The 13,790-nt window shown below is 35.9% G+C and overlaps 1 protein-coding gene across 1 annotated transcript; it reads left to right on the top strand.

Moving 5' to 3' along the window:
- Nucleotides 1–1,302: 1,302 nt before the first annotated feature.
- slbo (CCAAT enhancer binding protein alpha slow border cells) lies at nt 1,303–4,051 on the top strand. Its single transcript, XM_081738462.1, has one exon. The coding sequence runs from the start codon at nt 1,744–1,746 to the stop codon at nt 2,728–2,730; it is 987 nt and encodes a 328-aa protein (XP_081594588.1). The 5' UTR covers nt 1,303–1,743; the 3' UTR covers nt 2,731–4,051.
- The last annotated feature ends 9,739 nt before the right edge of the window (nt 4,052–13,790 follow it).

Here is a 13,790-nt window from a genome sequence, read left to right as displayed (position 1 = left end):
GAAAACGTTAATTCTGCTATAAAGGAAAAGTTAGGATCCAGACTACGTGTCCGACTGTGCGTTTTTTTTTTTTTTTAATGGATTTTCTCAGTTCCACTAGGCTGTTGTTTTCGCTGTCAAAATTAGTTGTTAGCGTTCCAGTGTAAATTGACCTGCAAGTGTACCCAGGCATGTACTCGGGCCTTTATTTCGCGGGACAGAGGGGAGTAAAAGCTTTTCGGAGTTCAAAATTCAATATGAAGATAATATTAAAATTTGTATAATTACCCCTAAAATTATACTAAATTTACAGAATAGTCGGAATATCTGGGGAGGAGTCCGGACCCGTCCCCTTCATACGCCCCTGAATGCATCTGAAGTTTTTTTTTTTTTTTTATGAAATCTTTCAGTTTTACGTCCAACGGTTATGCCGGCTAAGCTAAAAGAGACGATGATGATGAGAAATGAATGGAACGAATAAAGTTGGAGGAAACGGGAGAATTCCGAGAAAATCCACGCACATGGTGTTTGTACACCACAAAGTTCACTTGGCGCGAGCTGGGATCGAACCAGGGACCCCACACATTAGAAGTGAAAGCTGAGCGAACCACTGAGCCACGGCCTCTTTTTTTAAAGTTTACTAAGCTATATAGTACTGAAAAATCCTAATAGAAACATGTATTTTGCTCAAGGAGGGATCTGGTGTCTTAAAACTAGTTTCGTATTGTGTGTATATTGATACTATTGAATGGAAAAGGAAGCTCATAATCCAAAGCACCTACATATCTACCGAATACTCTAACCCAGAACCTTTTAATTTTTGGTTAATTTCGTAATTATCTCACCTTTTCGGTCCATCCTGTTAAATCATATAATCATTTAAAAAAAAAAAAAAAAGTTCTGTTGAATTTCCATTATTGGTATCAAATTCTTTCACTACAACGTAAAGCATACGATAGTTCGTAAAAACTAAATCGCTTGCATCTGTAAAGACAAAAAAAGAAAAACTAATTAAAAATTGCGATAAGAGATGGCGCGCATAGTACTGTGTAGTCTTAACAGCGCATTACGTGCAAGCATACAAATACGTCACACGCAAACACCTCATCCCTCCAGCCTTCACGAACATTCCGGCACGCCACAGCATTTGAGAACCGTGCTACGTCACGATGACGTATGGGCCATGACGTCATTCGTATATTTTATCCAACCTTCCGCGCAGACATATAGTTCCAATAAACTTTGCAGCTTTTGAATAGAAGTAGTCATAAAAGCCAGCAACATTGACGTGAATCTATAAGTTAAGATCAGTTGGTGCCACTGCATGCGCTTTAAAACTTTTAACTTGACATTGCGGATGAATACATTCCAGAGATTACGTGCCTTATACAGAATGAACACGGAATGATCTCGTCATAGCTCGACAAAGTTCGGTTGAGTGAAGTTCGCAGAAGCAGCAACAGGAGAACGAGAGGAGGGGAGTTGAGCGCGAGAGCGAAAGTTATCCGAGTGACGCGCGAGTGGTTACTCATTCAGCCGAGGCCGTCCGAAGAGGCAGTGTCTACTGAACTAGTGCAGTGTGTGGATCCGAAAAAGTTTTCACTTTCGAATCCAGTGTAGCGCCCTTAGTTGGCGACAAGCTTCACAACGGCTACCTTAACAGATACTCGTACACAGTTCCTTCAGGACAGAAGTTACTTTTTTGCGGACGATTTTAGTAACCAGACCAGTGACACGTCCGAATATTCAGCATGCTATGTGAGCATGGATTCACCGCAGATGTATGACAACAATATCTCTGAAGTGGTGAAGAAGTCAACGGGGTCAAAGGTGAAAGCGTTGTCCTATCTGCCAAATAGTGGTGGTGTTGAAGAAAGGTGCAGTGGTAACAACAACGAACTGGCCGACCTTGATAATCCTGAAATTTCCCTGGATCTTCAAAATTTGATTGACGACTCGCAGTTCGGTGAGTTTAGTCAGTTTACAGACATTTTTGACGGTGCGGGGAAATCCGTTCACGTTTCAAACTCTTCAGCGAAAACGGATTATAGCCACCACCAACATCAGTCTGTCAGTGTAAGAAACGGGGCCGTGGTCCCTACAACTACATCCAGTGGTGCTTTATCTTCGTTCAACTATTCTAGAAATAGTATAGCGTATATGCCCCAGCCAGTGCACTCCAGCGCCAGTTATAACGCCGAAACCCCCGTGCCTATTAAAGAAGAACCAATTGATCCCCAAGATTTCAGGTCCTGTGGGCAACCCACAGGGGCCGTACCAGTACCTTATTCATCGTCCTATTCTCCCGGGCTGGCCACCGTTGGGTCCTCTGGTTATTCAGCGTCAACATTTACCACCCTTACACCGTCAACAGTTCCTGGGACAGATGCACACCATACTCTAAAAGCCTTGTCTGCAGTTACCCACGCATCGAAATCCATCGGTAAAAAAGCTAAAAGTGTTGACAAGTCAAGTGACGAGTACCGTAGGAGGAGGGAGAGAAACAACATTGCAGTGCGAAAATCACGTGAAAAGGCAAAGTTGCGATCTCGTGAAACCGAAGAAAAAGTGAAACATTTGCTAAAAGAAAACGAACGTCTTCTGAAGAAAATTGAGCTCCTTACCGAAGAACTGAACGTTCTGCGGTCCCTGTTTACGAATGTTGGGGTTTTGCCCGATCATCTCCACAGGGAGATCAACAGGCACCTGGAAAGTTTCCAGCAACAACATCAAAACCTGTCCGGCGTGTAATCTCTCATCGCGGGAAGCTTCAGTGAATCCCGCTTGTTTACCGTCAGAAGTGCGTTGTGCCCCAGTTATTTGTTCCATCTCCAAGAAGACAAGAATTTGTTTGGGACTGACATTAAGGGACAGAATAAAATCAGGTGAGCATTTGTTTGTGTTGATTTCAATGCTTAGAAACTACAGTAAAAGTGACAGTGTTAATTATTGTGTTGCTACAGAACAATGGTGGCGTAATTTATCGACCAAAAAACGCAAAAAATTGTTGTTAGCCATAAGCAGTGATTTTAGTAGCATTTGCAAACGTTTCGAAAGAACAGAAGTTTTACCATGTTTGTTTGTACCGAATGGCAGCAACAAGAGAAAGTATGTTCTTACGAATTTCAAACGTGTGAAGCCCGAGTGTTTTATGTGGCTACAAAATCAACAGTGTATTAGACCTAAACGAGGAAGAACTAGAAGGAAATATGTGTTTTGTGATTCTGTGACTTGACTTGTGAAGTGAAAAAAAAATAATATATATAGACGCAGATGAAGATCCCTTGTCCCAATTCATAATTCTAAGCATTACTTATATATACTGTGACTGTTCCGTTCCATATATAATATATTTGTTATTTCATTTTAAAAACAGTTTTATTATCGTATTTGCAGGATGCATTTTTTAGAAAGGAAACAAAATAATATAAGACTTGCGGAACTTTTTACAAACAGATAAATAATTATTTTGTAACATAAACATCATATTATGTATACAGCAGCAATTTTCCAGAAAATTATAGCCGAAAAAAATGTTGAATATTTTCAGGGACTCTTTGAAATTGTATTTATATATATATACATGTTGTCGTTGTACGGTGTATATAAACACACACAGTTTATTTTAAAAAATAATATGTAGATAAATTGAAAGACTGTTGCTGATTAGAAGTGCATATGGACTGAAATTAAAAAAAAAAAAAAATGTTAGAACACAGATCTCGTCCATGTTCAATATTTTTTACGGAAAGATTAAAATTCTTTCCAATGTTATAGAGTGAATATTATATATATATATATATACATAAATATCTTTTATTTTGTGTGATCTGAACAAATTTCGACCAACGGCTGTATATATACATAAATATATATATTTAAAAAAAATATATATCAACTCGTTTGTAACATATTTACAATACATAAAATTATATAAATATTTACATGTAGATTTATCATGTATTTATGAAAAAATATTTATTTGCTTTTTTTTTTTTTTTTAACCAGAGAGAGAGAATTGTGTGAAACAAGTATCCATGTGCACGAATATATTTTGATAAGAAAAATACAACTTCGTCAATTTTTATTCTAGTACAGAGTTACGCTATATAGATATATTTTTTTAAAAAAATAGTACTAATAAGAATTGAGAACAAGTAAGAGACTTGTCACTTGTACTTAGAAATATTTGAAAAGTTCTCATTTATTTTTATTACGCCGTGTTTCATCATCCTGTTCCATACCAGAATAGTGGAGATCTGGCAACAGTGTGCTCAATCACTCCCTTCGAGGAGAAACAGCTGATAGCCGCCCGCCCGGTGACGTAAGGAGCGCAAGGGAAAGTTATGCGTGGAAGCATTATATTGTTAAATGCTTATATTGCTATGTATATATATATATATATATATATATATATATGTGTGTGTGTGTATGTGCACTCATGTGAATTGGCCCGTAAACTTTTTTTTTTCCTTTTCGTAATAATAATAATAAAAAAATGCGTGTTTACATTTCCCGTGCGGAAAGAAAGTATTCTGTTTCCCGAAAATGTTTCTTTTTAACTGTGCGTGCGGAAGATGTACAAATTAGGCCTGTAAATGCGTAATCTCGTGTTCCTATAGATGTGCAGTAAATTCGTGATGTACTTTTTATTTTATTTTATTTTTTAAATGTGTAGGTGTGTTTGTTGGAAGATTTTGATTTGCACCTATTTTTCCAGTGCGATTGGCAACAGATGATCTGTCTAACGATCAATGATTTTAAAATAATAATCTATAATCTTTACTTGACTCACGTAGCATTTATGTATATTATAAACCATAAGTAAAATCAAATACTTTTATTAGGCGTGAGCACGGAAGTTATTTTGATATCGGGACTAAGATTTAGTCGCTTCTAGTTACAATTCCGTAATTATTATTATTATTATTATTATTTTAAAGAATCTGTTTTTTAATGACATCAGAATTTGTGTTCACAAAGTAATTTCTAGTATTAACGTATGAGAACTTTTCATTCCCGATATTAAAAATTTCTGTGACAAGTTTCCAAGATAAATTATTGGTCAGTATGCTATTTGTGTAATATTTCTGCGTTCAGCTTCTTTTCGTGTTGAATCAGGCTTATTAATAACAACTTACCCTTATGTTTCAACCACTGGCGGTTCTTGAGGGATGTCACATCAATAAAAATTTTAATTTTGCTACTCAAAAGGTTATCCAATGTACTAATTCGTAAATACGTCTTTATGTAGCTCTATTTTCATAATTTGTAGTCGTATAGTAAATTATATATATATATATATATATATATATATATATATATATATATATATATATATATATATATATATATATATATATATATATATATATATATACTGGAATGACTTCCCTCAAGAGTAGACACTGGTTCCAGTGTATATAAGCCTCGATTCAGTAAAACTTTACACAGGTCATCCTTGGCCGGCAGCTTGGATGATAATTTGACCTGTGAGCTTTTATCTAGTGGGGGCTGGGAGGAGGGGGGATTACAGTAACAGCCAGCAGCAAACATTTTGTTCTGACAATGTAAAAGATATAACAGGCTTTTTTTTTTTCTCGCTTTCTTTCGTAGGTAAAATTTATTTCGTTGTTGTAAAATAAACTAAAATTTAATTTTTAGAGAATATATTTTATAAAAGAACATAATTCTTGATGTTGGCTGTACATAATGAAGAAGCAAGAATTTTGAACGATAATTTCAAAGGTATTTTATGATAAGAATGTTCACTAGTATCTCATTTCGTTGATAATAATTGTAGTTACAAACATTGGCAAGGAAGAAACCATAATTTTGATTTTTTTTTTTTTTTTTTAATAAATAGAAGTATGTGTTAAAAGAAATTACGTTGTAAAGTTTTAATTGTATTTCTTTTAATGGAAAGGAAACTAGTGAACATTCTTAGGATTTTTTTTTTTTATTTCTCTGAGTCTCGTTTGGGTTGAAGTACAGAAGAATGGATATTAATTATTGCAAATTAGGAACAACAGAAGAATTTTTTTTTTTTATTGCAATGAAACTCTTCTAAATAATCTGCCAAATGAGGAAGAAGATGAGGTCTGGAGTATTTTTTTAACTTTAACTGAACTGGGAAAAGAGGATTCAACATGATACATACCAAACTAGCTTCTTCTGCAATCTGTGGGTACATTTACAAAATTGAACTGCCTACATACAATTCTGTGGTTCAATCCTAATTCATTCCACATAATTTAATTTCACCGGAAGTGGCGCTTAGCATTATGTTAGCCCGAATCTCACACATGTTCAGAAATTAAACAAACAAAAACACACATTATTTGCACACTCTCGAGGAAAATTCCATCTTCATATATTCTTGTATCAATGGAACCATTTTGAGTTCATTTTTTGTAGTCTCTATTTGCATCAAAGAGAACCGCACTCAAAATGGTCACATTTGATACGAAAATTATTGACTGGAACAGTGGTTCTCAACCTTTTTAGACTTACGGCACACTTCAGTGAACTCCTGGACATCGCGACACAGTTGTTTGATATTATTATCTATTATAATATTAAAACCTATTAATTTTTATAATGACTTTATATAGCATTGAGTATTATTGCTACTGCTGGCGGTGTTGACTGGTACAGTCTGTCACGATTTTAACTAATTATTATTATTAAGTTCTCCATGATTTTTAGATTCTAAAATTTTGCGACACACCTCAGAGCACTGCGTGACACATCGGTTGAGAACCACTGGACTATAAGACAGTTACACAGCTCTCAGAAAATGCTTTCCATTTTTTTTTTTTAAATATATAAGAAAGTTGAACGAAATAGTATACATGTTCAAATTTAAATATGTTCGTGTTTGGAAAATTATGTTCTAATATTTTGTCAGATGAGTTTGAAATCGACATTATTAGAGGTTTCTATTGGCTTTTTTTTTTTTTTTTTTTTGTAGGGAGGAAATGATATATATGAAAAGCAAAGCATTTTCTTGAAACAAATACATCGGTCTACTTATAAAACACAAACTTTCAAACTAAGTTTTGACAATTATAACAAAAACTTGATTAAAGAAGAGTTCTAATGTGAGTGATCCATGATATAAAGAAGACTGGCCATTTCAGTTTGTAGTGGAGAACATTGGTCCGTGGGTTTTCTCGGGGTTCTCCCGTTTCCTCCCACTTTCTTATTTCTCCAATTCTCTCATAATCATTCAATCCCATCATTCTTCCGTCTCCTTTATCCTGAAGGACAAACTCGAGGTACGCTAATTAGACATTTAATTTCATTAATTTAATCTGATATTGTTAATTGAAATAAAATCCCCGAAAAATGCGACGTAATGTGTAATACTGAAGCACAAAAATGAATCATTAAATAATGCACCCTAATTATTTAAAATGATATTAACAAACTATAATAAAGTTGTGAAATGAAATGAACATTTAATTTAACATCCCACAATTATGGACCGATGCTAGAGGAAACGGTATTGATAAGAATGAATGAAATGGTGAGAGGAAATGGAAGAACTCCAAGAAAAGTCACACACACAGTGTTTGTCCACCACAAAGCCCATTTGGCGCAGCTGGGATCGAACCAGAGACTCCTATGCACCAGAGGAGAACGCTCTACCACTGTGCTACCACGGCTCCTTTATAGTAAACTTGTGCCATTTTGATAAGTGTTCGACACGATCTATCTGTTCTAAATGAAGCAGTACGGGAACTGGCCAGTGTTTGAGTAGCTGACCGTTAGGAGGAACCAGATGGTAAAATGAAATGAAATCTTTGAGTTTTACGTCCCACGGTTATGCCGGTTAGGCTAAAGAAGACGGTGATGATGAATAATGAATGAAATGGTGGAATGAAGAAAGTGGGAGGAAACGGGAGAACCCCGAGAAAACCCACGCACATGGTGTTTGTCCACCACAAAGTTCACATGGCGGGGGCTGGGAAAGGAACCAGATGGTATTGACAGTAGGGTGTTCGGTCTTCGTGAGGATGATCGGGGAGAAACCTTAAAAAAGAAGAAGAAAAAAGCGGACTTAGGTCCAGAAAGTCATCAATTTCTGGGTCACACACCGCCAAACTTAAAATCGTCATCCTAAGTTCGAACGGGGCTTCCAGATACGAAGTGTAATTTTATATTATTCCTTTTTCTTTTTTTAGTTTCATGGTGTTGCATTTTGGACTAAATTAATTTTACTGTATGCAGCTAAAGAGATAAGATTGCGTACAATTGTAATAAATTTGCGTGATATACTTGGTTATATGATAAGCGTACATGTCTTCGATTCGGGAGACCCGGGTTCAGTTCCTGATGGGAGTTTGTAAGGTTAATATTCATATTAAGGTGTAGATCAGGTCTTAAATGTCCTCGCTACTGAAATGGATATTAGACTCCAAATCAATCACAACTTTTGGAAGAGCTCTGCCTCATCTCGTGCGGAATTCTAGGATCCAAAAAAATTTTTCGCATTTCTCTCTCTACGCTCTTAAGTTTTCTTCAGAGCCCAAATTAAAGAAGAAGCTTACCCCATTTTTGCTATGAAAAGTGTATCAGAGTTCCCTCAAGGCTACGTGGCTAGCGTACGTACCTTTGGTGTGAGAGATCTGGGTTCCATTCGCAGCAGGAACTCATATTATTCAGATTCCATGTTAAGCTACTCCACGTTTCATATGGCTACAATGCTGGAAAGGGATATTGAACTTCCAAACTCATCTAACAAATCCGAGATATCTATCTATCTATCGATATATTAAAATGCGAGATTTATATGTTCGTGGTCAGGAAAAGTTTATATGTTTGTGGCCAATCTTTTCGACAATGAGATTTCGAAAACCACAAGTGCTAAAAGCGAGCTGTTTTCGTTGGTCCATTCCAAATTTTCTGTAGATTTGCTAGTTCTCATTCAAATTTTTAAAAAAAAAAAAACAACTTCATTTTTCTATTCCACATTTTAGGCGTCGTTTTGGCCCTATTAGTTTAGTATTGCCACTAGATTGATACCCTTGTGAAAGGGCAACTAGTAGAGGAGCTACGTATAGCGGGTTGATGGACATTTCAGGCGCTTTGCTTTAATCTGAATGACAAATCCCATTACAAGCTGACAACTTCGAAGGTTTGTGTACCCACAATGAGGCGTACTCGGATATGGAATTATAAGAAAAAACAAACTGTATATACATTTGATATAATCTATTAGTTATCCAAGTTTGCCATAAACTCACTACAACATTCTATATATTAAAATACTAAATTTATATGTTTGTCTATATCAATTCATTCCCTTTGAGAGTCTTCTTGTCCTTTACTTGTGTTCGTAAAGGGACTCACACAGATACAGTGAGAAGTGGGAAGGAGATTCACTCTCATACTAGAACTAAGAGCTGTATAAATAGCTCACGTTCAGCTAGTATTATATAAAAGAGTAAGTCCGCTGACTCACTCATCACCAGATCTACGTAACTATTAATTGTAATATCTTGAAAACTTTTTCATAAATATTGTCTTTGAATCATAGGTTGTAGATAAAAGGGTAGGCTATTTTGCTAAATGCAGTCCTCAGGAGAGGTAAACGAGACTTGATTTTATTTCTTGTTTACTAGATCTTAGAAACTTAGGGGTAGAACTTTGAAATTTATGTATAGATAATCTCCTTATGCCTGCAGTTGTGTAGAAGACAGGAATTTGCGAAATGGACATCCTAAGAGGAGGAAGGAGTTTGAAACAGATTTTTTTTCGGTATTCAGATCTCCGAAACTTTAAATTTTGTGCGAATTCCCCATATATCCTAAGCTGAAGATAAGAAGAGTTTGCGAAATGTGATCCCTAAGGATTTAAACTTATTATTTCTTTATTTTTTCTTTGAAATTATTAAATAATTTTACGGTAATAATCTTGTACTCAAGGCTGCATAGGAGCACGGTAGCGCAGTGCTAGAACGTTCTGCTTCAAGAGGTTCTTGTTTGAAATCCAGGTCTTTTAAAATTGTGGTGGATAAAATAGGCCCATGAGTTTTCTATGGTTTCTCCCACATCATCATTCCACCAAATCTTTCAAAATCCTTTATTTTCATTCATTATCCGTCTCTTTTAACTCAGAGGGCTTAGTCGTGAGATATAATTAAATATAAAAATGACATTCATTTCCAAGGGTGCAGATAAGGCAAGACAGAGCCTGAGCGTTTATGTAGCTCCGCCGACATCAAACTTAAGGGTCTTCACTACAGCGAAATTTAACTACCGCTAATTTTAGAATTTTGTTTTCTGTAATATCTTCGAAACAAATAAAAGATATTCGAAAAACAGAAACGTAGTGAACTAGACAATACGATTTTGCATGTAGTACCTTTACCACAATTCACATATCTGTTTTTTGGTATGCCGCTATTTACAGAACCCGCAAAAAATACTAAATCTACCTACAGTTGCAAATTGAAAGCAGATAGATGAGTTGTCATAACGGTATCGCATGCAAAACCGTATTGTCTAGTTCACTGCGTTTCTGTTTTTCGAATATTTTTACTTGTTTTGAAGATATTACAGAAAAAAACTCTAAAATTAGCGGTAGTTAAATTTCGCTGTAGTGAAAACCCTTAACATCGACAAGTGTAATATTTTGAAAACAGAATGGTAAATGTATTTCAAATATTTTCTATTAGCTAACCTTGTTCCTCTCACGCGAAGAACATGCATTCTTCTACTACTGTTACAATAAATGCATGTCCCTGTATCAGGACAACTTACAATGTTATTTTCCTAAAAATTAAAATTGTATGATCAAGCAGGCACCAGCTATTGAAGTAACCTATAAATTTTTAAGCTAAACTATAATTTTAATTTTAATTAAAATCATATAAGAAACATTAAGTAAAAATAATGTCGAATTAGCTTCATTGTCAGAACATCTTTTGATTTAATAATAATATGAAGCCTTTTGCTCGGAGAGTATCTCCATTTTAATCGTGGCTATTTAAGTGACAACGCAATATTACTATATTACTGTTTTGTTTTACAGTCGTACGAAGTTTCCCACATCTACGCGTTACTAAGTCGCTTTCACTTCTTTTTCAATTTCACTTTTGACTCAACCAAACTGTTCTTCGAAAAGAAAAGATGGCGGCATTGGAGAATATAGAAAAATAATTCCCAACAGCAGCTGTGGAACCAATAACACCGATAGGGTGTCATTTGTTTGTTTGTTTCACCTCAATGAAAATCTGTTAAAAACATTTATTTTTAAACTGATTAAGGGAACTTTCAAGATTTATGTCTGCTATTGAATGTTGTGTTTCCGAATTTAAATTTCTTTTTGCATTTTTTTGTTTTATCAACGGACGGGGCTAAACGGCTAATCTACCAGGAGTCGGGAGTTCGAATCCATCTGCCAAGTATCTTGACTAGATTTTTTTAAAGTCATTTATTCGCTATTGCCAATTCAGTACTGATATGATATCTTTAGATGTATAAATCTTGGATGGTTTCCTTGAGAAAAATCTAGTGTCTGAAGAAAATGAAATGAAATGAAATCTTGAAGTAGGTTCCACACTTATGCAGGCTAGGCTAATGGAGACTGTGATGATCAGAAATGAATGAAATGGTGGAATGAAGAAAGTGGGAGGAAACTGGAGAACCCAAGAAAACCCACGCACATAATGTTTGTCCACCACAAAGCTCATTTGGCGCGAGCTGGGATTGAACCAAGGACCCCATGTACCAGAAGTAAACGCTCTACCACTGAGCCACCGCGGCCGCTAGTGTCTCAAGAGGAGGACAAGGTGGCTTAATGGTAGAGTGCTTATTACGTGTGGTGTGTGGGGGTCTGATTCTATCCCCGGCCAACTAAGTTGTGGTGGACAACATCATGTGGGTGAGCTTTCGCGGGGTACTCCCGTTTCCTTCCGCATTCTCATTCCACCAGTTCTTTCATAACCATTCACTTGCCTTAATCATCCATCTCCCTTACAATAACGTACATAAGCGTGGGACGTTAAACTGAAAGATTTCATTTCATCCAATATATATCAATTAAAAATTTTCTTGTATGCCTTATATCTGGAGAACTACATACAGTGTAGCCAAACCCAAACTATCACTTAACTCAGTATGATGTCCTTAATCCGTTAAAAAAAAAAAAAAAAAAAAAAAACTCGATTTGAGGGCTGTTCAAAAATTGTATAGCTCCTGATCCAAAAACTAATTATTTTCCAAGATCACAATTTTTTTATGCATTTTTTGGGGGGGATCATTCCCGAAACTCTTTGCCAAGATCACAATCTTTTGATCCATTTTTTTTTGGGGGGAGGGATCATTCCTAACATTCTTGATTTAGTATCTCAAGTGAAAACATGAGCTCGTTACATGGACATATGGTTAGCGACCCGAGTTCCACTCCTTATGAAAGGTCATGCGGTTCGAATCTCACGTTAAGCTCTAGAGCAACATCTCGTTTAGCCTTAGTGCTGAAAGGGACGTTAAACTCATATCCAACCAAAGAATCAAGTTAAAATATCTTGTTGACTTAGCAGAACTCCAGCATCGTTTGCCACTAGTCACATTGCCCTATGTATGATCCCTTTTAAGGGCGCACGGCATTTTTCTTGTTGACCTAGAGTTGAGAATATACTTGGATTAAAAGAATATACTGGAGTATACTTGGATTTCGATCTACAAAGACGAAAGTAATACTGTGCCCTAACCACACAGCGTCCAGTTGAAGTTGAACGTAAGACACCTAACGGCTCCACCGTTTTGTATGCTGCTGACTTGACTCAGGGAGTTTACTTGTAATCGTGAAGGTAAAACAACTCTTTTTGATTGAAGTTTCACATATTTTGTCAGTCATGAGGCGATATGAGATGTGGACCCCCCCCCCCCAAACTTCTTCCATTCTCACAAGAAATCCAACTCCAAAGAAGCTACAAGGGACCCCGAGTAGAAGGTGCAGGTGTTATGATGATCCTGAAGAAGAAACTGAATCAATCATAGAATCCAACTTACTTGTACAGTCAACGACAAAAATTATTTCCGTTTGATTAAATTAGTTTCGTAAATAAGTTCAGAATGGAAGAACAATTTGATTACAGCTATGCAATTTTCTGTACATTCAAGTCATAACATCGTTATTCCCAAAATAAATTTTACCAAACGGAAATAACTTTTGCCGCTGACTGTACAATAAAAAACTTTTGAACAACGTGTACCAATAATATACGATTAATTGAGAGGTGTCTGTTATGAAAAAAAGATTACTCACAGTTCATTCGATAATTGTATGCAGTATCAGTAAATATAGGGTGGGTGCGCCATATATGGAATACGTTCCTAATATGAAATACCAGATTATTTTGTCTACTATGTGCTGCCACCGAGAACACTTTACGTAAACTTGTACACAATGACGCCCTCAGGTTGCCTATGAGTGGTTTACTGCCGAACGATAACATAACATTTTCTTTTGCTGCAGAATATTTCTTTTAAGAACTTGAGTTTTTCTGGTGTATATTTCCAGGCTGCTGATTGTACGTAAAGAGGTATGCATTATTTTCGAATTCGTAATATTTAGATTACATATATAGTGTTCAGTTCCATAAGGGCATAAAGATTCAGTACACAGAGAATCATGTAAGCGTGTGTAGGAAGATAACTATCCAAAATGGCGATTTTCCTAATATGGAATACTAGCAGCATCCTAATATGGAATATTCCTAAATAGGCTCATATGTATGTGAACTAGAAGTGAGGAAGAATAACTCAATAGTAAGTTATATTAGACCTGACATATTTTAG

The sequence above is a fragment of the Thermobia domestica genome, chromosome 2, assembly GCF_964235325.1.
Source record: "Thermobia domestica chromosome 2, izTheDome1.hap1.1, whole genome shotgun sequence".
NCBI lineage: Eukaryota > Metazoa > Arthropoda > Insecta > Zygentoma > Lepismatidae > Thermobia > Thermobia domestica.
This window is presented reverse-complemented; position numbering and strand designations above follow the sequence as displayed.